A 27,499-nucleotide genomic window follows, 5' to 3' on the forward strand; every position below is an offset into this window, starting at 1 on the left:
CCTTAATGTTCTGGTGTCCACAGTAGAGAGTGCTATCAAAAGTTTAAGGTCCAAGAACTGTCTGCAGAGAAGAGACAGAATATTGTAAGAAAGCATGGGCAGCTCTAGGCTACAAGTCTGTCCCCAGAGACCTTAAGTTTTAGAAGATTGTTCTAATTGTGATGCTATATCCAAAATCAACTGACAAACAGATTCAAGCTGAACTTCAGGCACAAGCCACAAAAGTCACGCTATCTGCCAATAAGTCAAAGTTAGGGCTTTCAAAAAAAAAAGTACAATGCCCCTAAATTCAAGCATGGAGGAGGTTTACAGACAATTTGGGCTTGCTTTGATACCCCAGGAATTTGGTGTCTTAAAGAAGAAGAAAAAATAATAAAATAAATATTTGGCATATTTTATAGATGCGTTTACAAGCAATATACAAAATTTGGATTAATTTGATAAAATGAAGTCTATGGGAGACAGCATTTCCATAATTCATTGCTTTCTATGTAAGAGGTTTCTGAATAACAGATTCCAGACTTGTACAGGCTTTTATTATGCATGGGTTTGGTGTACCACCTAAAAGAAAATTCCATATAGGCATGCCACACTAAAGCTTTAACTCATCTCCCATTAAAGTTACAAATTTTCTTGAGACAAAACTAGCGCTCCTCCTATGTTTACTAGTGCCAAATTTCAGTGCTATTTCTTGTGGCTTGCACGTTTTTTTGGCGCTCATATAGGCCAACTGCATCAACTGTAAATCTTAGAGATATCTACAAAATATTTATGTAACTCAAACATTTTAATATGTGACAAATCAGCTATTTGATATCCAAATTACAGAAAGATTCTTTATCTGGAAAAGTCATCCTGGACTTGAGGGTGCCAAATGTTAGGCACCCCCAAGTAATTGTATTTACTTACCTGAAACCCCCAGTGCTCCTATCAGCAGAAAACTGCACCGTCCCAGGGTTCTTCCAGTGAGCACCACGGAGCGTTCCTCTTCCGTCTTCCTCTTTCTTCGTGCGGATTTATTCCATTTAGTTACAGTTGATTACAGAGAAAAATAATAAAAAACACAAAATTTAAATGATCTTCTTAAAATAGGCTCTGTGGGAGATGGCGTCTTAAAATAGGCTCTGTGGGAGATGGCGTTCCTGTAATTTGGTTTCTCGTTAAGGTATTTTATACCTGTACCCTAACTATCCAGTGAATTGACATATTTAATTAACATACCAAATATGCAATGTCATTATTAATAAGATGAGATTCCAAAATTTCTTATTCACCATGATTAACATCAGAAAAGGCTACATCATCTGTTTTCTCAACCTTTTAGGAACACATTCCTAATGCATTTTAATAGGCATATATTTAAGATTTTTTTTTGGCTGAAATAAATACCAGTATAATAGTGGCGGCAGACTCGAAAGGAAAATTTCAGGGAAAAATTCTCGGACCAGCCAGGAATTTCTCCACTTGATCAGAATGACTTCCTTCTATTTTATGCAGATGAGCCACGTCATTTGGAAATTCCTAGCAGGCTAAGGATTTCAGGCTATATAAACAGTAACAAAATGCAGGATGAGCATTGCAGCAGCTGGAGCACTACACTTTCCATTATCAGCAGTTTGCAGCTGGCAGAATTGAACTTCATATACCACAACTGAGAACTAGAAAACATTTTATCAAGTAAGCATTGAACTGTTTGATGACATTTTTTGTCATTTTAAGTAAATTATATTTGCTTTTATTTTTAGTTTATTTCTGCTGCCATAGATGATTCTATTTTATTGGGATCATTTTCAGATGTTTTAGTGCTATTTGTAGGCTTTTTATTAGGTAACATTTTGGAATAGCATATTATAAACAATTGTTCTTAAGAGAATGTCCTGATACTCTCTTATTGCATTTACTGACATACACAGCAGATTATAGTTAATGGTTTATTGTGTTGAAGATTGAATATAATGTTGGATATTTTGAATAACTCATATGAATAAATGTTTTATTGCATTTTACATGTATAAGCATACTCTAGATATAATTGTATAATAGTGTATATTATATAGCCATTCTTATTTAGTAATGCACGCATCACAATCAGTTCATTTTAACAAGCAAGCAGATAATAATAATAACAGTTCATTAAGTAGAGTGGGAGAGATATAATTCTTTTAATGTGTCTTACAGGTTTATTTTTCCTAATTTTCTGCTCTACTGATTAAATTTCATCAAAAGAAAAATGATCTCCATTTTCTACTGCTCACTAACTGCCTTTGGTAAGTAGAATATTGATTGATATCGATAGAGGCATATTTCACACGTGTTTTTGTTGTTCATATGCTATACCCATAATTTAATTAATAATTTAATGTACTACTAAAACATATAAATATAAAGAACCTGTGCATCCCAGTTCACTTTGCTCTCTTAATATTGCAATTTAGACAAACTGGAGAGAGCAGTGTTTAATTTGGTACTTTATTCCATGCAGTGCTCGCTGGTGTTCAAGGCTGGTCCTATCATTATTCAAATACCAACATGACATATGAGCATGCCAGGAAATTCTGTCGAACTACCTATACTGATTTAGTGGCCATTCAAAACAGAGAAGAAAATGAGTACCTGAATAGCATTCTTCCATTCAACCCTAACTACTACTGGATTGGGATCCGTTTAATCAAAAACCATTGGACCTGGGAAGGTACCAAAAAAATCTTGACAGAGGAGGCAAAGAATTGGGCCTTGGGTGAACCCAACAACAAGAAGAGTAATGAGGACTGTGTAGAGATGTACATCAAAAGGACAAACGATTCCGGAAAATGGAATGATGAACCTTGTAAAAAAAAGAAAGTTGCTTTGTGTTACACAGGTATGGAAGGGGTGGTTAGAACATATGTTACTGCAGATTTCAATTTACTGTAATATGCAATGAAACACACATTGTTAAAGGGTCAGCTGCTGAAAAAATGTTACATAACTCCCCTATAAAATGGTATAATAACTGTCTAGAAATGAAAAGAACAAAATACAGGGCTTGTTTAAGGGTAGGCCATAGACATAGGGCCTCAGCATCAGACATATACCTTGTAGATAATGGAAGGTTTAAGGATATATGGTTTAACAGTTGTTGGCTATTTTTATTGTATACACTATACTTCAGGGTTGCTGGACTGAACAGCAGCTGAAAGGATGCAGGTTGGACATTGATCCTTGAAGATTTTTTGGGGGGAGGTCAGGGTGGAAAGAATTTCTAAATGGGCCTGTTCTTTTAGACTCTGGGCCAGCAGCTAACCCCTCATTTTGCTTTATTTTCAGCTGCCTGTAGCCCCTCCTCCTGCAGTGGGCATGGGGATTGCATCGAAACCATCAACAATTACACCTGCAGTTGCTATGAAGGTTTTTATGGATCTGCATGCGAGCACGGTAATAATATTTCACACTTTTCTCAGTTTTTCCTTACTGTATCTTGTTTACTCTACAATATCTTGTTTATTCAACTTACTAATTAAGGACCTGCAAAACCAAGTAGTTAAATGAAGGCTTGATTTAACTGGTAATTGCAGAACTTCTTGCACCACTCCTTGTGCCCTGCAGGCAAAGTACCAATCAGTGCTAGATGCTGTGCAGTATTTGGCAACTTGCTTCTCAAGTTTAATATACACAAGCCTTTAGTGCTAAAATGATGTATTAAGCATTGTTCAATAGTTATCTCTGCTGATATTACTATTGAAATATACTTTATACTATATACTAATGAAAAGATTATACTGCATGATATTTGGATATTTAATATTTTACTCAAACTTTCAGAATCAAAAAGTAAAAAAACATGATTTTAGGTTTATGACAACATTTCATAACATACTAATTAATTGTATTATTTATTTCAGTTGTGGAGTGCCCACGCCTTGTAGTCCCAGAACTTGGTTCCATGAAATGTGAAGATGAGAATGGGAAATTCAAGTACAACTCAAACTGTTCATTTTCATGCAATGAGGGTTTTGCCTTGACTGACTCAAATGCTTTGCAGTGCACTGCCTCTGGATCTTGGAGCTTGGATGTTCCTGCATGTGAAGGTATGTTTGAAAAGAACATGAATATATGATTACATAACATCACAGTACAGTATTAAAAATATGGGCATTTGCATTCATAAAGTAAGATACTATATAATTTTTTTAGCTGTGGTCTGCCCAACTATCCCAGTCCCAGAACATGGTTCCATGGAGTGTGAGGATGATTATGGAGAATTTCAGTACAACTCAAAGTGTTCCTTTTCATGCAATGAGGGTTTCATCTTGACTGGATCCAATTCTCTGCACTGCACCTCATCTGGATCTTGGAGCTCGGGTGTCCCCACATGTGAAGGTATTGCTAACATGTTAAAATTATACATGTGTAATTCAATAAACCATAACTCCCCATTCTAAAAGCAATGTGTTATTATAATATGTGTTATTGTTATAATATGTAAATTACCCCTTTTTTTTAGCTGTGGTCTGCCCACCTATCACCATCCCAGAACACAGTTCCATGGAGTGTGAGGATGATTATGGAGAATTCCAATACAATTCGAATTGTTCATTTTCATGCAAGGAGGGTTTTATCTTGACTGGATCCAATTCTCTACACTGCAACTCCTCTAGATCTTGGAGCTCGGATGTCCCTGCTTGTAAAGGTATGCTTATGTGTTAAAGAACATGTATTTATGATTATATATATCACACTTTATATAAATAATAAGTCCCACAAAGTTTGATTTGCCGTGGGCTTACTATTCTACAGATAACCCAACTAAAGGTAAAAAGCTTGCCCAGAGGCACAACAGGGTGCAGCAAAACTTTAATGTTAAAATGATGTATGAAATGTTGTTTAATACTGATTTTATTTAGGTTTATGACAACATCGTAACATATACATTTTTTTATTTATTTCAGCTCTGGACTGCTCACGTCTTGTAGTCCCAGAACTTGGTTCCATGGAATGTGTAGATGAGTATGGAGAATTCCAGTACAACTCAAAGTGTTCATTTTCATGCAATGAGGGTTTCATCTTGACTGGTTCTAAATCTGTGCAGTGCACTTCATCTGGATCTTGGAGCTCTGATGTCCCTGCATGTCAAGGTATAGCTGTTCTCTGATTAAAAAACACATTTATAACTCATCAAATGATAAATCACACCTGGTAAAAGTATCATATTAAATGTCAATAAGTTTATTTTTCCATTTATTGTGCTAATTTACATTTTTCTCCTTTTCAGTTGTGCAGTGTGATACTTTAAAAGACCCTACAAACGGCTTTGTAAAATGTCCAGAAAATTTAGAGTACAACTCCACTTGTTCATTTACCTGTGCAGAAGGGTATAACCTGGTTGGATTATCAGAAGTCCAGTGTTTGGCATCTGGAGATTGGATGTCCCCACCACCCATATGTGAAGGTAACTGATACACTTTGAAGCACTAATTACAGTTGGACTTTTGTGTAGACAGCTAATTTGAATTTTATATCATCTCAATGTAAAAGAATATTAATATTTTTAATGTGATAAAAATTTAAAATATGACCTTACTATTTCTAGAAAACAAAATTTAAGTAGACCCCTATTTTTTTTTGCAGTTGTCCAGTGTACATCTCTGAACAATCCTAAAAATGGCTGGGTTAAATGTGAAGAAAAACCTCATTATAAATCTAGGTGTACATATGCCTGTGCAGAAGGCTACAAGTTGTCTGGCTCATCAGAACGCCAATGTCTTGCATCTGGAGAGTGGACATCCTCTGTACCTACATGTGAAGGTACCTGCAGATTATACTGTTATATTTATAAAGGCTTAACAGCATTCATTTATTTGATATCAGTGGTAGATAACGCATGACATGATCCATCATGCCCGGTGAAAATATCATAATACATGTCAACAAGCATATTTTTCCATGTATTGTGCTAATTTGTATGTTTCTCCTCTTCAGCTGTGCAGTGTGAGCCTTTAAAACACCCAGAAAATGGATTTGTAAAATGTCCAGAAAATTCAGAGTACAACTCCACTTGTTCATTTACCTGTGCAGAAGGCTATAACCTGGTTGGATTATCAGAAGTCCAGTGTTTGGCATCTGGAGAGTGGATGTCCCCACCACCCATATGTGAAGGTAAATGATATACTTTGAAGCACTAATTAAAGCTGGACTTCTGTTTATACAGAAACTTTTAATTTTATATAATTTCAATGTAAAAGAATATTAATGTTTTCCATCTAATACATTAAAAATATGACCTTACCATTTCTAGAAAACACAATTTAAGAAGACCCCTTGCATTACGTGTAATTTTGAGCTGCTAGATGTATAAGTCACCTATCTGAAATATACAGACCTTCTGTGAGGCTAATAAAGCCTTCATTTATCTATTTTACTGACCAGAACTCATGTTTTTTGCAGTTGTCCAGTGTACATCTCTGAACAATCCTGAAAATGGCTGGGTTAAATGCGAAGAAAAACCTCATTATAAATCTAAGTGTACATATGCCTGTGCAGAAGGCTACAAGTTGTCTGGATCATCAGAACGCCAGTGTCTTGCATCTGGAAAGTGGACATCCTCTGTTCCTACATGTGAAGGTACTTGCATGTTATACTGTTGTATTTATAAAGGCTTAACAGCATTCATTTATTTGATATCAGTGGTAGATAACACATTATATGAACCATCATGCCTGGTGAAAATATCATAATACATGGCAAGAAGCTTATTTTTCCATTTATTGTGCTAATTTGTATTTTTCTCCTCTTCAGTTGTGCAGTGTGAGACTTTAAAACAACCAGAAAATGGCTTTGTAAAATGTCCAGAAAATCCAGAGTACAACTCCACTTGTTCATTTACCTGTGCAGAAGGCTATAACCTGGTTGGATTATCAGAAGTCCAGTGTTTGGCATCTGGAGAGTGGATGTCCCCACCACCCATATGTAAAGGTAAATGATACACTTTGAAGCACTAATTAAAGCTGGACTTATGTTTATACAGATACTTTTAATTTTATATCATTTCAATGTAAAATAATATTAATGTTTTCCATCTAATACATTTAAAATATGACCTTACCATTTCTAGAAAAAACAATTTAAGAAGACCCCTTGCATTACGTGTCATTTTGAGCTGCTAGATGTATAAGTCACCTATCTGACATATACTGATCTTCTGTGAGGCTTTTAAAGCCTTCATTTATCTATTTACTAACCAGAACTCATGTTTTTTGCAGTTGTCCAGTGTACATCTCTGAACAATCCTAAAAATGGCTGGGTTAAATGTGAAGAAAAACCTCATTATAAATCTAAGTGTACATATGCCTGTGCAGAAGGCTACAAGTTGTCTGGATCATCAGAAGTCCAGTGTCTTGCATCTGGAGAGTGGACATCCTCTGTACCTACATGTGAAGGTACTTGCATGTTATACTGTTAAATTTACAAAGGCTTAACAGCATTCATTTATTTGATATCTGTGGTAGATAACTCATTACATGATCCATCATCCCTGGTGAAAATATCATAATAAATGTCAAGAAGCTTATTTTTCCATTTATTGTGCTTATTTGTATTTTTGTCCTCTTCAGCTGTGCAGTGTGAGCCTTTAAAACAACCAGAAAATGGCTTTGTAAAATGTCCAGAAAATCCAGAGTACAACTCCACTTGTTCATTTACCTGTGCAGAAGGCTATAACCTGGTTGGATTATCAGAAGTCCAGTGTTTGGCATCTGCAAAGTGGGCATCCCCTCCACCCATATGTGAAGGTAACTGATACACGTTGAAGCACTAATAAAAACTTTTATCACAAACTGATTACTGTGTGGAAAGATCATTTTTATTTGATATAATTTCAATGTAAAAGATGTTTTGATTTGGAAAAATATAAAATATGACACAAATATTTCTAGAAAACACAATTTTAGAAGAAGCCTTGCACTTTGTGCAATATTGAGCTGGTAGATGTATAACTTACCTGTATTTTATTTCTGTGAGGCTAATAAAGCCTCTATTTATCTAACCAATTATTTTACTAACCAACACTTATGTTGTTTGCAGTTGTACGGTGTGCATCTCTGAACAATCCTGAAAATGGCTGGGTTAAATGCCAAGAAAAACCTTATTATAAATCCAAGTGTTCATATGCTTGTGCAGAAGGCTACAAGTTGTCTGGATCATCAGAACGCCAATGTCTACCATCTGGAGAATGGACATTCTCTGCACCTACATGTGAAGGTACGTGTACGTTATATTGTTGTGTTTATAAAGGCTTAACAGCATCTATTCATTTGATATTTATAGTTTTAAGAAAACTATAGTAGCTGTTACTGTTTTCCATTTTAAAGTCAAAGTATTTGTTCTTTGCAGCAGTGGAATGCAAAGTTCCTCTTATTCCGGACATGGGCACAATGAACTGCTCTCATCCTTTTGGAGACTTTAAATATGGCTCTGTCTGCAAATTTGACTGCGAGGGAGATCGACTCTTGAATGGGACAAATACCCTTGAATGTAAAAGTACTGGGACATGGAGCTCAGAAGTTCCAGCATGTGAAGGTAATACAAGATAGAATTGCTTCCATACATTTAACATAGAAAGTAGTATTTTTGTGTTTGTAACAAAGTCCCTCCTAGATGATAATAACATAAAAGATGAAATTCATGGTGTCAGACATGTTCATAGATCCTACATCCACACGTGGTTGAGGTTTAGTGGGTTTAAGCAATGTCCCTTAGGCCACAATGAAGTACAATACATGGCATTGGAATTAAACCATGGCCTGCCTGAGTCTGCGACCAGTGCTGTGACCATAGATTTCTGCCTGTTAGAATAATTTTGTTACTTGTTAGTTAGGTAAATACCATTTCCTTTCTAGTGTATTTAGCTAATAATGCATTTAATTCTCAATTAATTTAACAGCACCCAAGATTGTACCTGACTCTGGTGTAATCAATGTAGCAGTTGGAGTTGCAGCAACTGGAGCTTCCCTTTTATCAGTCACTTCCCTTTTGGTTTGGCTTGTAAAGCGTCTGCGGAAATCAGGTAAGATTATGTTGCAAATTATAAAACATTGGGGTAATTTGGGATGTTACTGGGCCCACAAGAAATCATTTTAACCACCATTATGAAGCAAATATTGAATCTAAGCATAGCGAGGACCCTACAGGGCCCCTTATAGTAAAGGAACACTCCTCTACTGCCCCAATTGTTCATTCACAGTGTTTATTTCTGTTCACGAGGAGATGGAAGCAATCAGACTTTTCTTTGATCATTATTTATGGTATACCCCACTGTTAAGAATACACTATTATGAAGTCTGCAAAGACATTTACTTAAGACTATTGTTAGCCACCTGCCAAGATCAAGGAATTGTTATTGTTGGGACACATGCATGTTTGTTAATTTTTTTTGGTTTCTAAAACTATTTTTTTTTTCTCTCTGCAGCAAAGAAATTTACACCTTCAAGGTGAGGGACAATTTGTTATTATTTTTATTAAATTTCATGATTTATATGTTCATTGGATTTATATTTTGAAGGATGGTGGTTTACCAAGTCTTTTCCTTTTACAGTAGCTGCCAGAAACTTGAAGAAGCTGGTGTTTATCAAAATATAGAAGATCATATTTAGGTACGAAGAATTGGTAACTTTGCTCCTCATGCTTCTAAATCCTGCTTTGTGGCCTGCGTTATTCATATGAAATACAGTAACTCACTGGACACACTAACCTCCAATTGTCATTACGCCTCTCCTCCAACATCTTCACTATCTCTGAACTTTGCTTACTTCTGGGAGATATCCTTAGCGGTAAATAAGCTACTGCCACTAGGTACAAGTAGAGCATAGAGTGTTGTGAAATGTAAAGCTCTATAGCAGGGACAGCCAACTTGTTAGCCTTTAAAGGAGAATTAAACCCCCACTGTGATTAGTCCCCACTGCCCCCCTCCCTGCCTCCCCCCTGCTAAGTGATACCCCAGAATTGTGTCCCGGTAGGATTACTGACCACACATGCAGAGTGAGTACAGCAGAGCTCACTTATCTTCTTCCCTTCGCTAATCACCGTATTGAGACACACGCAGTTGGAGAAATCTTCTGGTTCGCGACAACTGAGCATGCGCCAGAAGTGCCGAGAATGCCGAAGGGAAGGAAGAAGACTCGAAGATTAACGAAGCACCGGAAGATGGCGCCTGTAAGCTCTGCTGCGCTTACTCTGCATGTGCTGTCATTATTTCTAGAGGGGACAGAATTCAGGGGTAAGACTGTGCAGGGAGAGGGGCCAGCAGTAGGGAGGCAGTGGGGACTTATCACAATGGGGGGTTTAATTCTCATTTAATAACATTTGGCTGTGGATAATGCTGGGAAAAGAAGTTCATTTCAAGAGTTTAAGAGCCAGAGACCATAATGCTTGATGCATAAACATTAAAGTAATATGTGGTATAGCAAAGCCTTTGCTAAAATCAGTGGCTTATGTGATAGTAACGGGTTGAAATATAAAATGAATAACAAGCAGAGGCAGCTTTGTTCATTCCACAAAGCATATGTGGGGCAAAATAATGAATGGCTTTCTTTAAAAGATTAGAAACGGTAAGCAATGATGCTGCCATATTTTCCTATAGTAGACAAATTTTGATTTTCACTATCACTATACATTCTCTGCATTGTTTTGCTCTACCAGATATTTTTTGCACTCACATCATTAACTAACACTACCTCTTAGTATTTCTTTCCTCAATCATGATTTATTATAGTCTTTTTATTTCTTATTTGCAATTTTTAGGTGATCACATCATGACAAGCTCAGTGTTCCTATACTTTGAAGATTACAAAGTTACAAGAGTGATTGAAGATGGTTTTAGATGATCATGACTGGTTGGGTCAACCTTCTGGTTTCATCATACCACACCAAAATTAACTGCGGCGTAAAGTACTTCTGTCATTATCGATGATATCAATTTGTCTTTGATTTTGAAACTCTGTATATTAGGTACCTACAACCTGCTCTATCATTTCAGAAATGTTAACGTTCATTTGTCATAATCATGAAGTGTAACGTGGTACAATGCATTTAACTGGCAAGCAAGCTTCATATCTGACCGCAATCCCTGTATGCTGAGAATATCAAGACATACAGCAATATGCAGAGTGACTTGAGAATACCTTTTATAAGTTATAACTATTAGATTGAACTGCTGAAAATGTGTGACAGAAGTGCTTGCCCATAATTCATAATTAAAAATATTATTACTTTGTATTTTTATGTACAATTATCATGTTCAAAGACAAAATTTAAGGTATCTGTTTGTAACAGTGCAGAATATATTTTCTTCCCTATGGGACAGAGCTCATACAGTTATTTAATGGTACATGGAAAGTAGGGTTATTGGAACCTTAAAACTCATTGCCAAGGGTTGAGATAATGTTAAGACAAAACCTTGGAATGTTACATAACCATTTTTAATGAATGGGAGCTATCAAGTCACAAATTTAGCAGTGAGATTTGGCAAATATTAAACCATGTTCCTGCTTTCAAGTACTGTTATCTAAAAACTGAAAAAATTATTTTGTTCTAGACAGACAATTCTCTGTACTAAAGGGAATCAAGATGACTTACTTAAAAGAACTTAGTAACCATTAAGGCCTTCCAGTCTACACAGTTTTTAGCTCATTAGTTCATTGGGGTTTACAACAGGTTAAGTTCCAAATATGGACATTGGTTAATGTACTAAGAAATGTGACTTTGGTCCTGCAGGCAAGATCAGAGCAATAGGAAAGTCATCCCTCCAGAGAAAAATTATGTCTTCTATCATTTGTTAGTGTAGCTGCTTTAGAAGGAAGCAGTGTTTTCTATTTTCATATCAATGTAATATTGTATGTAATTTATTTAATGTATAAGTGTTAATAAATATTGTTTATTAGTTTATTAATAAAGTTTTTTATTTCCAAGATATTTTTTTTGTGGATTTTGTTTTACAAATATAATATGAATGTTATATCTTCTGTTTTCTTTTAATATGTATAATATATATACATAGACTATCTCTAATTCAATAATGTCCCATTTGAGTTCTGGAGACCAATAATTCTCTACATATTCTATATGGGGACTTACCAGTACTGTTACTTCACAACAGCAGCAGATGCTATCTATTGGGACCCAAGAGGACAATGCTATGCTAACTTAGGAAAGTATAATTCACATTAATGCAGTACCATGCAGAGAATGAGAGGTCACAGATCACACACACAAACAGGAGCAGGAAACTATAGTCAGGAAGCAACCAAAACTAAAAGCAATTACATCCCACGCAGGAAATGGGTAACATATATATATATATATATATATATTATGTATTATTTGTATATATATGTCTATATATGTCTATATATATATATATATATATATATATATATATATATATATATATATATATATATATATATATGAACATATGGACAGCACCACCACATGGAGAAACAGAGTATTTGTAGAGAAAGAAAACACCAGCACCAGGGGTCTTTTTGCATCAAATAAGCAGTATATTGTGTTGCATCTAAAACCCACGTTTTGTCCCTATTGGGACCTCTTTCAAGATCCAAGGAAAATAATTGAATCAAAACAGCTCCAGACAGTAATTTTCAACTGCAATTTGTTTAATTTAGCAGTGTAGGCACACTACATGTTTCAGGCAGAGCCCTTTATCAAGACTTGATAAAGGGCTCTGCCCGAAACATGTAGGGGCACATTTACCTAGGGTCGAATATCGAGGGTTAATTAACCCTCGATATTCGACTGCCGAATTGAAATCCTTCGAATATCGAAGTCGAAGGATTTAGCGCTATTCCTACGATCGAACGATTGAAGGAATAATCGTTACGATTAATACGATTAAATCCTTCGAAACGAACGATTCGAAGGATTTTAATCCATCGATCGAAGGATATTCCTTAGATCAGGAAATTGTTAGGAAGCCTATAGGGACCTTCCCCATAGGCTAACATTGGCCTCGGTAGGTTTTAGGTGGCGAACTAGGGGGTCGAAGAATTTTTTAAAGAGACAGTACTTTGACTATCGAATGGTCGAATAGTCGAATGATTTTTAGTTCGAATCGTTCGATTCGAAGGTTGTAGTCGAAGGTCGAAGTAGCCATTTTCGGCCATTCGAAATTTAAACTTTTTTTCCTCTATTCCTTCACTCAAACTAATTAACTGGGCCCCGTAGTGTGCCTACACTGCTGAATTAAACAAATTGCAGTTGAAAATTACTGTCTGGAGCTGTTTTGATTAAATTATTTTCCTTGGATTATGCACATGGGGTGTAACACAGACACCTACTGAATCTTAAAGCAATAAAGTGAAGAAATTGGAGACTGAATCATACCTGCTCTATTGACCTCTTTCAAGATGACGATACATACAAAGTAAACCCTTAATTAACCACCTCCCACATAATGTGAACGTGGCAGCAGTGACCTCACATGTGCAGTTTAACTCTCATATGGCTGGAAATCAACCAGCATAAATATTAGTGCCTTTATTTGGACACTATAAAAAAAATGACATTTGGCTACATAAATTAAAAATGCCCTGAGGTATATTAAAAAGTGCTAGTGTATGTGTTAAAATGATTAGAAAATAGTTTCTTTAACACCAAATACAGCCATACATGATTATTTACAGATACCCATAACCTGTATCTACTTTTAACCCCTTCTTACATACGTCAATAATCAGAATAAAGTGTCAAAAAAATATATCATAGTGATTCCTAAAGTATTCCCAAAAGTAAAAATCGGGGGGATCAGTATATAGATTAGAGGTCCCCTATAGAGGAAAATAGTACTCAGTTCAAACAGTTAGATTGGATACTTCATCTCATGTTTACGAAACAGTTAAATTGTAGCGTCGTGTTCAGCCCTTAGGGGCCACGCAACTTAGTTCATATGTCCAATATGCTACTTTTTGTATCAGCAACTGTTCCATATCCCCTCCCCTTCGTGGAGCCCTAATGCAGTCAATGGGCATGCATTTAAATGATGAAATAGAGTGCTTTGCAGTGTTGAGAAAACGTTTGTTTTGAAATGTCTTGTTTCATCTTTTTCCTAATCAGGATCCAGAGCTGCCCATATCGTAGAGCAATGCATGCTAATCCTGTCCTTTAGTGATCTAGTGGTTTTCCCACAATATAGCAGCCCGCATGGGCATTTAATAAGATATACCACATTTTGGGACTGGCATGTCAATCTGTGTCTAATCTTATATAGTTTAACGCTATGGGGGTGATGGAATCCATCCCCCAAAATCAATGTATTGCACATGACACAATAAAAATTCTGGGACCTGTAGCATGATATATAGACCTACATCCCATGCAGTAAATGGCATACTAACATAGAGCAGAAAAATCCTGGGACTTGTAGTATTTTATATATTTCAAATAACTAACATTTAGGGGGTTCTTATTTAAGTAAAAACTCCAATGGAAAAAACTTTATTCAGCGAGTTCAGGGTTAACAACCCAAAAACACAAATTAATCGAGTTTTTGGCAAAAGAAATCTTGAATGGAATTGATCACGTTTTTAGGCAAAAACATCCAAGAAAAACTGGAATATCATGAAGGCTAAAAACATCTTCATATGGTTCAAGGGACCTCTGCCATTGACTTCTACATGACCTCAACATGTTGCAGATGGTGTTTTTTCATATTCCAGGGGTAGAATAAAGTAGGTAGAGTTTTTGTAATAAAAAATTGAGAGCAGATTTATCAAGGGTTTAATTGAAAATTCTAATTTTAAATTAGAATTTTGAGTTTATTTTAGTGTAATTTGGCTAGGGAATAGTCAAAGTCGATTTTTAAAAAAAATTTGAATTTCGAAATTTATCATGTAATGTCCCTTTAAGAATTCAAATTTGACTATTCGCCATTTAAAACCTGCTGAATTGGTGTTTTAGCCTATAGGGGACCTCCTACAATCAATTTGGATTTGTTTGGTGGACTTTTCTTCATGCTGTACAAGTTGCTGGAAATTTTTAGTTCATTTCATTTTTGCCAGGGTCCAAAAGTTAGATGAGAAGTTTTACTTACAAATATGGCAGGATAAGAAATGTTTGTTCTGTTTGTGCTTTTTTAATTTTTGTAATTTTTGTGTTGTGCTCTCGCTACCTTTTTCATGAACTGACATAGTAACATTATGGTGCAACATCTGTCAAAACAGGGGAGGTGTCTCAAAAGTTCTTTGTAATGCAGGAAATCTAAGAATATGCAAAGGAGAAGCAGAAGATAAGGGAAACTTTCACAGTATTCACAATACATACTGTGCATCAAATACATTCTATTCCTGTGCTCCAAATCCAATGAAACCAATAAGCAAAAGCATGGTAAGTATGACATTTATTCAATAATTTGCCTTCATACAGGTTTACCTTTAACATACTGTAAGTCCAAACCATAGGATTCTGCACTGAAGAACAGCATCAGTATATAAGTGATTTAGCTGAGGACTTGCAGCTGAGATTTGGCTAAAAACTTTTATACATAAGGGGCCATTTATCTTTCATTTACCTAAACAAAATGTGATTGTTGAAATAATATGTACTTTTAACTCCTGGCATTTTCAAAAGCCTGGTTTCTTAGATGAAATATTCCAAGAATTTTTTTTTCTTTATTGACATTGGTCTGTTTAGAGATGTTTTTGTGGTATCCCCACGAATAGGTTTGGTGTAGGAATAGGCAAATGTTAACAGTTGCAGAACAAGCAGGACACCCACTGCACTGCCACATATTTCACATCCCTGGTGCCTATAACTGTAGGCAATGGGAAGCACTAATATTATAATGTTGTTTGCAGGATATGAAGTTTCAGAGTAAATGCATTAAAAGGTTACTAATCAAAAGTGTTAATGGTTTGGTTAAGTAGAACATGCAGTTTATCTGAGATGAAGAAGTTTATTAAAAGTGCAAAATATTGATGGCAAAGCATTGGCCCAATTTACCTCCTTCTACTTCAGCATTATCCCTCAAAAATCCAGTATAAGTGTGCCTGCTGATAATTGTGTTAAGAATATCTATCAACATGTCAGTATATATGTTCACAGTACAATTGACCCACACTTGGAAATAGGCATTGTTTCTAAACATGCCCCGAATGGTCTTCAGGCTGGGATCCAATCACTGTTCAGTCCCACTAAGGGCTCAGTCGCATTATTTGGGAATCGCTACCTTAAAATCACAAAGCCCTGATCTCAATATGAATGTCAAATATATTATATACAGAGTGTTGGTCTTCTTATTTCACAAATATATCCATGGCTTTCAATGGGGAATGGGAAGGAACGTTCCTATGAAATAAATCTGTGCTTTGGTTGGATAGTGACCTGTAGCTTGTTCTTTCATGTTAATCACTAGAAAAAGGGAACTAAAAGTTAGCAAAGGTTATAGAGAGAAGTCCCTTAATTGTACCATTTGGTTCCTGGAGGCCAACTACCTAATTTGTGTCTACAACTTCAGTGTTTATGTTCCAAATTTGCTATGCATGGTTAATAAAATAATCAATAAATATTTAAATAATGCACAGCAGTCAGGAACATTAACTCCTTCTTATCCGAAGGCGTTACTCTTTTCTGAACAAGCAAGCTCTCACAACAATGAGTCCTGCAAATACTACATACAGTAAAGCTCCCCTGATCAGACTTTCTGCCCATGGAGAACCCCTCAGAATTAATTCAGTGCCACCTGCTGATCAGTAGCCACATTCTAAAGATAGTTCTGTAGGGCACAGTGGGTACCATGATTAGAAAGTACTGACTGCAAGCCTCAATCACCGTTGTGATTGTGGCAACAAAGATGCAGAATGAAATTGTTCTACTGCATTAAAACAGGTAGGGGATCTATTATCCGGAAACCTGTTATCCACAAAGCTCTGAATTATGGGGAGGCCACCCCCCATAGACTCCAAATAATTGTAATTTTTTCTCTGTATTGAAAAAAAACAGTACCTTATACTTGATCCAAACTAGGGTATAAATAATCCTTATAGGAGGCAAACAAGCCTATTGGGTCTGTGTAATATTTAAATGATTTTTTAGAATACCTCAATTACTGTCATCTTGAAAACCCCAGAACCTGAGCATTCTGGATAACAGGTGTCATACCTGTATTGACTTTGTTTGCATTTTCTTTGAGAGGGCTCTGCTTAATAGAGCTTACAGTCTAAAATATACATCTATTTTTAGGTGTAGCATGCTTCCCATTTCTGAGCTATCAACATGGAACTGGAATGGGAAACTGTTTTCTATGCAGTTATACACCACAAAGCCATCTACGCCCTTTTTGTATTAGAAATCATTGGCTTAGTTATACATGTGGCATTACATTAACTTTTTCTCACCACCTTCACATTGTCTGTGATGTGGCATTGAATACAGGGTGTGTGATATCTGGGTTACCAGCTCTGGGAAATAAGTTATTTCCTGTTTTCTCTGCACCAGTGCCCACCAGACATTCTGTTTTTTCTTATGTTGGCGGAAAAAATCATGACACTTGTAATTACTAAGAAAAGTAATTTAAATGTTTCATTTTGAATTATAACAAACTGCATCCAGCACTGATTAGGAGCCAATTTACCTATAGGGCATGCAATGATTATTATAACTGTGTGGTGGTCACCACTATGCTTGTCCGCATTCTATGTGTCTCTGCAAGAAGTTTGTCCCCAATTCTTAGGAAGAAATGACCCTGCAATTCATTCTGGCTGGTGAATAGGCTTTGTATTTTAGCTACATTACTTACCGTATAGCTGATTTTATCTTTTAGCTAGATCATTGCCAGTATATATGATATTGTTTTAGCTAGATTATTACCACTAGTATTGCTACTAGTATTATTGCTGAAACTATTGGTTGCCACTATTTAGCAAGACTATTTATAGAGCACTAATGTGTACACAGCATTGTGTATTTTTACAATACACAAAGAGACAAACTTGCAATAAATTATACAAGTGTATATTCTGTTTTAACTAGATTACTGCTAGAAGAGATAGCGCTATATTTTAAAGGGTAACTATCGAGAAACTGAACATTTAATATAAGCTTCATCAGACTGAAATAAGAAACTTTCTAAATATGATTAATTAAACATTCTGTACCATTTCTGAAATAATCAAGTTTATGTTCACTATCCCTCTCTCAGCATCTTTTTCTCCTTATTCTGTCTTCATGCAGCAGTTGGGTGTCAGATAGTCATTGACAGACAGTATATCTTATAGGGGGGGCTTACTTTCCTAGCAGATTAATTAGAGCTCACTCAAATAACTGATTCCAGTACAAACAAAATCTAACAAAATAACTGCCTTGTACACAAATTCTGCATGTAGAGAGACAGGATTTCTGGTGATTTTAAAAGATGAGCTCTAATACATCGTCTAGGCTTCTTTCAGAAACGGTACAGAATTTTTAATTTATTATGAGTAGAAAACGTTTTATTTCAGTATGCAGAAGCTTATATTAAATCTTCATTTTCGTGAAAGTTCCCTTTTAAATAATCAATGGTCTTGCTGATATTATATGTTGCCAGATTTGTATTGACAAACCACCATTATAACTGGAATTGAAAGCACCTTTGAATGGATGTTGTTTCAAAATAGATAACCATTTTTGTCACCACATTTGGGGTTTTTCCCATTTATAGGTTGCTTCGAGGGATTTGTTAAAACAACTAAAACACAGAACATTTTTATAGTCTATTCCTAATGCATTAATGGTATTGTCCTTTTATTATAACCACTTTTCTATGAAGGAGCACAGATCAGTGAAATCTTTTGATTAATTAATAGGGAAATTAGTTAATTTAAACTATTAGTTTGCTGTATTAATTATAGGCAGAAGATTGGTGCAGGCATACTTATCTTTCTCCTGGTCATTTGTTTTCCTCTATTAAATAGAGATAATGTTCAGTTAATAGTATCACAGGTATATGGATGATAAAAAATGCAGTATTTTCCTTCGAGACTCATTTTACAATCCTTTCCAGGTTTTAGGTGGCAAGATATTTTATTTTTAAATGTAATGGGGGGAACTAATTCATCAGCAGTAATAATAAGCTATTTTTGCATACTTTTAATGAATTGTATAAATTCTACATTTGCTTTTTTCCTTCTTCACAGCATAAAAAGAACAGTGAAAGGTGCCTAACATTTCTGTTTGTTTGGAGGGCTCTAAAAGTGTTGGTCACTGTTTCTATCTGTAATGGTAAGTACAGGGGATTTTTTACCCAGTAAGTGCAATGACAGCTTTCCAAAAAAAGCAAAGCACAGTAAGTACCCACATTTACGGCACAAAAACATGCACAACATGTTTTAGGGGCAGATTTATCAAGGGTCGACTTTAGAAGAAATGGGAGTTTTTTTGAACTCCCATAACTTCAAAATTAGAATAGAAAAAGACCAACCTAAATTTATTAAAAAAGTTTACTTTTTTTTCTACGTGTAAATAGGCTGTATTCGTTCGAATTCGAATCGTTTGAATAAAAAAAAACAACTTTTAGATGGCGAATGATCAGTCGAATTTTTAAAGAGACAGTACATGATAAATTTTGATATTCGAATTTTCATTTTTTTCAAATTCGAATCGAAATTTGGACTATTCCCTAGTTGATGTACACAAAAATAGCTTGAAATTCGAATTTTTTTACTTTGAATATTATCTTTCGGCCCTAAGGGGCAGATTTATCAAGGGTCGAATTTCAAAGTAATGGGAGTTTTTTTAAACGTCCATAACTTAAATTCGAAAAAAACCCAACCTAAATTTATCTTAAGTTTTTTTTGCGGATAAATAGGCTGTATTTGATCATTCGAATTGAAGTAAGGTTGAATTCGATTGATTTTATTCAAAGTATTTTTTTGAAAAAAAAAAACTTTGATTTTTTTAAAGTTCACCAATTGACTCCAAATAGGTTCTAGGAGGTCCCCCATAGGCTAAGTCGAAGTCAAAGTTTTAAAGTACATGATAAATTTTGATATTCGACAAATTTACCATGATGTCAGTGGGAAGAGAACCACAATGCCCCCTAGATAGACAGGCAGACTATCCAAGTGGGGGCCCTGAAGGGAGCAAGGGTGCAGTTTTGCAGGTTACCAGAGGGATAGTTTGAGTTTGGTTTGGTTTAATTAGACATATTTGGCCCCATTCTATGTAGTTGGCAGGTCCCACTCGCTAGGGGGAGGGTGACCTCCGCCAGTTTAGAAACATGGTCCCCATTATTTCGTGGTGGCCCTGATGATGGGTAATGGGGTTCCTTCATCACTACAAATAGTCAAATATACTATTAAACCATTTGTCCCCCCAAAAATGACATTGTGATTATTAGAATGTTGTACAGATTATAGCAAGCTACCAGATCCCAGTTATTAACAAAAATAAAAAACGGAATGATTTGACAAGGTTCTATGCCATACAAGTCCTCCATTGCTGGGAGTTAAAGAAACTCAGGAGCTTTTGACAACTAAAGTGAAAACACCCAACATTATTTGCAAGATGCTCGTGTGAGTGGCCTAATTAAATTATGTATATATTAAATATTAATATGAATTATTTTCCAAACAAATTGGCACCCCTTCCAAGATTTTGATTTTACTTCTCCTCTAAAATATGTGTCCTGCTAAGATATATTTCATTCAAACATTATAGCAGTTGCAACTGATCCTGATGGCCCTCCAAACCTCAAGGATAATATGATTTTGACAACAGGATTAACATTTATGAACAATATTTATTTTTCCCCAAAAGTCCCCACAAAATGTAACCATGTGCCGTACCCATATCAACAAAATGTTGCTTTGCTATTTTTTAACAGCTGACCAGTAAATGCTACCTGCTGGTCCCTATAGGTGACTAGAACTGCAGCAAACATTGCAACTTTTATTACACGACCCCAGTTATCATATCTGCGTTAATTGACATTTCTATGGCAGCTGTGTTGCAGGTTTTACCAGTTCACTGCTGGACATATCACTACTCAGAAGAAAACATGAATTATGATTTGGCTCGTGTGTTCTGCAAGAGAGGTTACACTGATCTGGTGGCCATTCAAAACAAAGAAGAGATAGAACACCTAAACAAAACCATCCCCTACAACCCAACATATTACTGGATAGGAATCAGGAAGCTCAATGGAACTTGGACTTGGGTAGGTACCAACAAGACACTGACAGAAGAAGTCAAGAACTGGGGGAAAGGAGAGCCAAACAACAAGAAGAATAAAGAGGATTGTGTAGAAATATATATCCAAAGGGCAAAAGATGCAGGGAAATGGAATGATGATGCCTGCATAAAGAAGAAGAGAGCATTGTGTTACACAGGTAAGGAAAACTGCACTAACACTACCAATATTTTTCATATTATTAAGCTCTTTTTACAGTATATACAGGTACAGCAATGTTAAAGTTAGCCAACCTATGAACCCGTGGGCTGCATGTTCAATACAATGTGGGTATAGACAACAATATTATTGTTCATTGCAGCTGAGAGCAAATCAGACTAGTAACCATCATTCATAAATCCACCCTTGTAAGGCTAAGGCCACACTAGGCGATAGCGCCGCGATTTGACTCGCGGCGACTTTTCGCCGCGACTTTTAAGCCGCAATCGCTGGGGAAACTTTTGCGCTGGCGTCTATGGGGAATCGCGAAAAATCACCAGCGTAAAAACACACGCGGCGATCTTTTCTCTACTGTCGCTCGAAATTGCCTCGCTAGGCGATTTCGAGCGACAATAGAAAAAAGATCGCCACGTGTGTTTTTACGCTGGCGATTTTTCGCGATTCCCCATAGATGCCAGCGCAAAAGTTTCCCCAGCGATTGCGGCTTAAAAGTCGCGGCGAAAAGTCGCCGCGAGTCAAATCGCGGCGCTATCGCCTAGTGTGGCCTTAGCCTAAATAAGCATTGGCATTCAGATTACCTTAATTGGCTTCCAGGCTGGACAGCCCTTCTACTGCAGGAAATTCAATGAACTTTTACATTCTCATTGGTACCTGTTCATAAATATATTAGCACACAGGGATTAGTGAACCATGTTTCCAATTTAATCTTAGAATGTGTTCCTTCTCTGAGTGCAACAAGAGCATTTTCTGAGTGCAACAAAAGCATTTGAACATAAAGTATAAAGTGACTAAAGGCTCATGATTTTAGAGCAAGGTGCAAAGCAAAAAGTCACATGGTGCAAAGCTCCATGTAGTATGTATTTTGCATCTTGCCTTGCTTCTTGCTATCTCAGGTGGAACTCTCTGTGAACCAATATACAGTACCTAGAGGCAGCATTGCTTGCAATTGGCTAACAGAAGACTGTGAAAGGTGGGCAGCAAACTGGCTTCCCCTGGAATGCCCCTTAGCTTTGTAGTCATATGGCAGGCATTAAGTACAAAGAGTCCTTGTGCCTGTCTGACAGTGCTGCACTCTGAGCATCCAACACAAGGTGCAGATCTTAGATTGCCCTACAGTGTCTGAATCTTTTTACAGAAATAGTATACATTCTTTTTATAATTGGACATTTTGGCTTGCATTTCTCAAGCCACAAAGAATGACTGCATATTGACCTTACACAGCACATCTAGGAATTACTGTTTAGGCTTTTGGCACATGGGGTAGATTTCAGGAATTTTGTCAGCTGTGGTTTTCCTAAATATATGGCATTGACATAACTGCCTTCCATATTGTTTACTAGCACTAGCAGTGACTTGGCACTTTTGATTGACATTTTTATGCACTTTTGTGCAAAATGCATATAGTATCAAATATTGTAAGAACAGCAAACCCAAAAGCTGCCAGTGGGCCCATAAAATATATAGGACACAATGGAGACCATAACTCATTTGCAGTTTCAGTATCTGGTTGCACAACGTTTTTGGGCAAGGAAAGATGTTTTTGCTTTATTATCTAGTAATATCTGCTGTTTTATACCAGAGTAATGCTACCATTTCTTCAGTGCATTAAAGGAGAAACCCTTAGAATGAATGTGGCTAAAAATGCCATATTTTATATAGTGAACTTATTGCACCAGCCTAAAGTTTCAGCTTGTCAATAGCAGCAATGATCCAGGACTTCAAACTTGTCACAGGGGGTCACCATCTTGGAAAGTGTCTGCGACACTCACATGCTCAGTGGGCTCTGAGCTGCTGTTGAGAAGCTAAGCTTAGGGGTTATCACTAATTATTAAGCAGAAAATTGGGTTTGTCTGTAACATAAGCTGATGCTACTGGCTGATTAAATTCTGATGCTAGTTGCACTGGTTTCTGAGCTGCCATGTAGTAATTATCTGTAATAATTACTAATCAGCCTTATATTGTGACATTTCTATTCTATGTGTACTGTATATTGTGAGTGGGTCCCTAAGCTCAGTAAGTGACAGCAGCACAGAGCATGTGCAGTGAATCAGCAGAAAAGAAGATGGGGAGCTACTGGGCCATCTTTGGAGACACAGATCTTCCTTGCTAAAGGGCTATGGTTGCCTTGGGCTGGTACAGAAGCCCAAAACATAATGTAAAACTTTTCCTAGCTACTTCTTTAGTTAGGCTTTAGTTCTCCTTTAAAGAACTACAGTAAATATATGAAATGGGAAACGGTAACAGACAATCTTTCTTCTAACACAGCTTCCTGTAACAAAAGTACATGTGGTGAACATGGAGAATGCATTGAAACAATTAACAACTACACCTGCAGCTGTGAAGAAGGATTTTATGGAAGCCATTGTCAATATGGTCAGTTTTTTTCCCTATAACAAAAATTAACAGAAATGTTGAAAAAAAAGTTTCTCTTTTGAATCTAAAATATTTTGATAAATGTAAATTGTAATAATAAAAATATTGTGAGCATAGCCAGTATGGAAAAGGGTAAAAAAAATGTATACAAGTTTCCGGAGATGAGGTTATACTAATAGGATAGTACTGAACAAAGAAATTGATTAAAATGATAGTAGCCACTGAAAGATTAAGGTGCTTCAGCTATACAAGTATCATCTGTTTAGGGCAAATATATATCATCTTACTGTGTATCAAACTGTTTACTCCATACAGCTGTACAGTGTAAGAGTCTGCCAACTCAACCTCAAAGATACATGAACTGCAGTCATCCATTGGGGGAATTCAGTTTTCAATCTTCCTGTAGATTTGGGTGTTCTGAGGGATTCCATCTAAATGGAACTCATGAGACAGAATGCTTATCTTCTGGAGTCTGGAGCAGAGAGCCTCCTCAGTGTACAGGTAATTTGGATAAAAGAAAACATCATCGTCCCTCCCATTTGTCCTCTTTGTAAAGAAGATATTTTGAACTGAATCTAGTGTCCAAATTCACAAATTAGAATTTTAATCCCTCTATCCGAATGTAAATTTGAATGTGAGATTTATAACACCTCGACCATGGAAACAGTCCTAATTCGAATATTCGCCACCTAAAACCTTCCGAGTTCATTAACAAGTCAATGGCAGAGGTCCGTTGAGCCATTTGAAGATGTTAATAGCCTTCCTGACATTAAAGGTTTTTTTTTTCGGGAGAAAAACTTGATTCAAACAAATCGAATACGATTCTAATTTTCAGAACCATTCGATCGAATATTAGACATTTACATTTTTTCTTAAATAATCTCCCAGTTGAATGTGAGTATATTCAAATTAAAAAAAATGGGCCTCTATGTGTTGGAGTCAATTCTACTTACAAGGATGCTATTGGCAGGGAGTTAAAGCGTGGAGGGCTCAGATTCAGTTCACAAAGAACTACTGCAGCAGTAAATATGTCCACTATGCTCTTTGTACTGTGCTTCTCGCTCAGTAGAAATGGTTTGGCTGGACTTTATATTTTGCTTTTATTAAAACCTACAAAACCTACAAACTGTTTCCAGGTACAAGGATACCCTTTGAATCCTTACATGGGCTTGTAGATATGATATTTTGTCAACTCTTTGTCCAACAGTGGTACAATGCGAGAATCTGAAACATCTGCCTAATGGACATATCAACTGCACTCATCCATGGGGGGATTTCAGTTACCAATCCTCCTGCAGGTTTGCCTGTTTTGGAGGATTCCAGCTAAATGGATTAAATGAAACTGAATGTTTATCTTCTGGAGGTTGGAGCAGAGAAGTTCCCGACTGTACAGGTAAAAGCTCCACAGTATAGGAACGTCTTCCCTAGTCCTGGTAGTTTATACTACAGCATAAACTCTACTTGAGTTCACACAAACATTCTTCTTTTCGACCCTGCAAAAATGCTTCTAGAATCAATATAGAACAAATAACATAAATATGTATGCCATAAACATAACATAGGTAGTTAGCAACCTAAGCACAACCACCAGATCCACCAGCAAGTAACATTTCTATATAATTTTTGAAGGTTTATTATCCAACTTTTTGCTCACTGACTGACTGATGTAGCATAACTATTCTACAGTAGACTCTGTGAATACAAGGGGCCAAAGTAAGTAGGTCTAGTAAGGATCTGTATTCCCCATACCCTCTCCCCTGACTGTATTCACATCCTCTTCACAGGTAACCCATTGTGTTATTTTTGCAGGGTCTGAGAAAGGCACATTAGACCACTAGGCACTAGGTACACAAACTTTTTGGAACTGTATTAAGTTTCTAAAGTGACAAAACTAAATAAGACAAATAAGATAACTCATTTATGTATGTATATAAAGAACTGTACAGTAGAACAAATGGGTCAATACAATAACAATATAGAAAATAAATACAAAATACAGTTACATTCATGCTTAAGTGCTAATTATTAGAGACAAGAGGAAAAGCTTCCTGCACTGCAGAGCTTGCAATCTGAGTAACTAATGCAATAAGCTTTACAGGTCAATTTTTAAAAAAAATGCAATAACTGCATTGGACAGTCAACTATACAAAACATGGTGTCAATTGTATAGTACATTGGATAAGAGCAAATAAATATAACCTTAATGTGCATCAAATGGTTCATTCCATGCAGCTGTACAGTGTAAGAGTCTGCCAACCCAACCTCAACGATACATGAACTGCAGTCATCCATTGGGGGAATTCAGTTTTCAGTCTTCCTGTAATTTTGGGTGTTCTGAGGGATTCCTTTTAAGTGGATTCCATGAAACAGAGTGTTTATCTTCTGGAGCTTGGAGCAGAGAACCTCCTAATTGTACAGGTAATCTGGAATCTTATATAAAAGTACACATTATTTAAACTACAGGAGCAATATCATCCCCTATTCCCGCTGTCATCTCATTCTGAATCCCCTCCAACAGTGGTACAATGTGAAAACCTTTCAGCCCAAACACAAGAATTTATTAACTGCACACATCCATGGATGGAATTCAGCTTCCAGTCCAGATGCAGATTTAAATGTCCTGAGGGATCCCATCTAACTGGATCAGATGAAATTGAATGTTTATCTTCTGGAACATGGAGTAGAGCACCTCCCCACTGCACAGGTAATTGGCATTCCCATTACTACTGCAATGCATAGTTGCAAATTCAATTATTCTGTTCTCAATAACAATTTTCAGTAAGTTTACTCCCACTACCACAGCTGTATTTATGGGGCAGAGACAGATCTATGCACTCTAAAATTAAGAGCAAAGACCTGCAGCTATAAAAATGGGGCGTTGTGCCTATTTTTGCACTTGCTTTGTAAATCACTAATCACTGATCTTACTTACTCATTCTCTATGTAGAGATATGATCTTTTCAATGGCAGGAAGTTACATGAAATTATATTTTTCTATTTAAAAGGTAAATTCCCCCCTTTTTCACATGAGCTCATTCAGTTGGGGATATGTAGAAGAGGTAAAAAAGGTGCATAAACATTCTCTGATCCTCCAAAAATAAATGTATTTGTATTGTGAAGTGATGGATTCTTGGACTGGAAGTTCCTCTGCTTTTAAAAGAATCTGTGTGCCACCCACTATAGAAAGCATAGTCCCAGAATCCATCCCTTTAATGGAACAATGTTAAGAAAGGATTGCATTACACTGTGAGCCTAAGGGGCGGTGGTCTTTGAACATTTATTTTATTTTTATAACATGAAAACTTTGTAGAAAGAGTTTATTGTATATTTCCTTTCTATTGAAAAAAAATCCTACTAGGCACAACATGTTTTTCTTTCAGGTCACATGGCTTCGCATAACCATGAACAAGATCACTCCAAATTATTGGTTATAACCGGTGGAGCCACAGCTGCCAGTGCTTTTGGTCTTGCATTAGCAGCCTGGCTTATCAGTCGAAGATTAAAGAAAGGTAAATTATTCTGCACTTGCCTTTATGAAGTAGGTGGTCTGTGAAAGGGAAATTACCCTGCTCTCTACACATAGTGGGCCTCATTTATCAACAATGGTCAAATTTGCCTATGGGCAATTACCCATAGCAACCAATCACTGGTTAGCTTTTTGAAACCAGCTGCAAGTAGAACAATGAATGCAACAATTTGATTGGATGCCGTGGGTTACTGTCCATGGACAAATTTGTTGATAAATGACCCCCAGTG

The 27,499-nt window shown here is 36.4% G+C and overlaps 2 protein-coding genes across 2 annotated transcripts in view; both read left to right on the plus strand.

Annotated features, from left to right (window-relative positions):
• Window positions 1–1,593: 1,593 nt before the first annotated feature.
• Window positions 1,594–11,927, plus strand: selp.L (selectin P L homeolog). The gene is made up of 21 exons (XM_041590685.1): window positions 1,594–1,677; window positions 2,179–2,267; window positions 2,483–2,860; window positions 3,307–3,414; window positions 3,882–4,067; window positions 4,174–4,359; window positions 4,484–4,669; window positions 4,929–5,114; window positions 5,252–5,428; window positions 5,608–5,784; window positions 5,959–6,135; window positions 6,424–6,600; window positions 6,775–6,951; window positions 7,239–7,415; window positions 7,590–7,766; window positions 8,059–8,235; window positions 8,368–8,553; window positions 8,918–9,040; window positions 9,443–9,464; window positions 9,569–9,626; window positions 10,774–11,927. Exons 2-20 carry the CDS (start codon window positions 2,231–2,233, stop codon window positions 9,624–9,626), a joined length of 3,072 nt encoding a protein of 1,023 aa, XP_041446619.1. The 5' UTR covers window positions 1,594–1,677; window positions 2,179–2,230; the 3' UTR covers window positions 10,774–11,927.
• A 3,034-nt stretch (window positions 11,928–14,961) lies between these two features.
• sell.L (selectin L L homeolog) overlaps window positions 14,962–27,499 on the plus strand; it is a 56,883-nt gene continuing 44,345 nt past the window's right edge. The window contains exons 1-9 of the mRNA XM_041591058.1: window positions 14,962–15,372; window positions 19,158–19,242; window positions 20,964–21,350; window positions 23,636–23,743; window positions 24,059–24,244; window positions 24,951–25,136; window positions 25,976–26,161; window positions 26,262–26,447; window positions 27,124–27,252. Coding sequence (XP_041446992.1) covers window positions 15,349–15,372; window positions 19,158–19,242; window positions 20,964–21,350; window positions 23,636–23,743; window positions 24,059–24,244; window positions 24,951–25,136; window positions 25,976–26,161; window positions 26,262–26,447; window positions 27,124–27,252 — 1,477 coding nt within the window. The 5' untranslated portion in view covers window positions 14,962–15,348. The remainder of the gene's footprint in view (window positions 15,373–19,157; window positions 19,243–20,963; window positions 21,351–23,635; window positions 23,744–24,058; window positions 24,245–24,950; window positions 25,137–25,975; window positions 26,162–26,261; window positions 26,448–27,123; window positions 27,253–27,499) is intronic.

This window comes from Xenopus laevis, chromosome 4L (assembly GCF_017654675.1).
Source record: "Xenopus laevis strain J_2021 chromosome 4L, Xenopus_laevis_v10.1, whole genome shotgun sequence".
NCBI lineage: Eukaryota > Metazoa > Chordata > Amphibia > Anura > Pipidae > Xenopus > Xenopus laevis.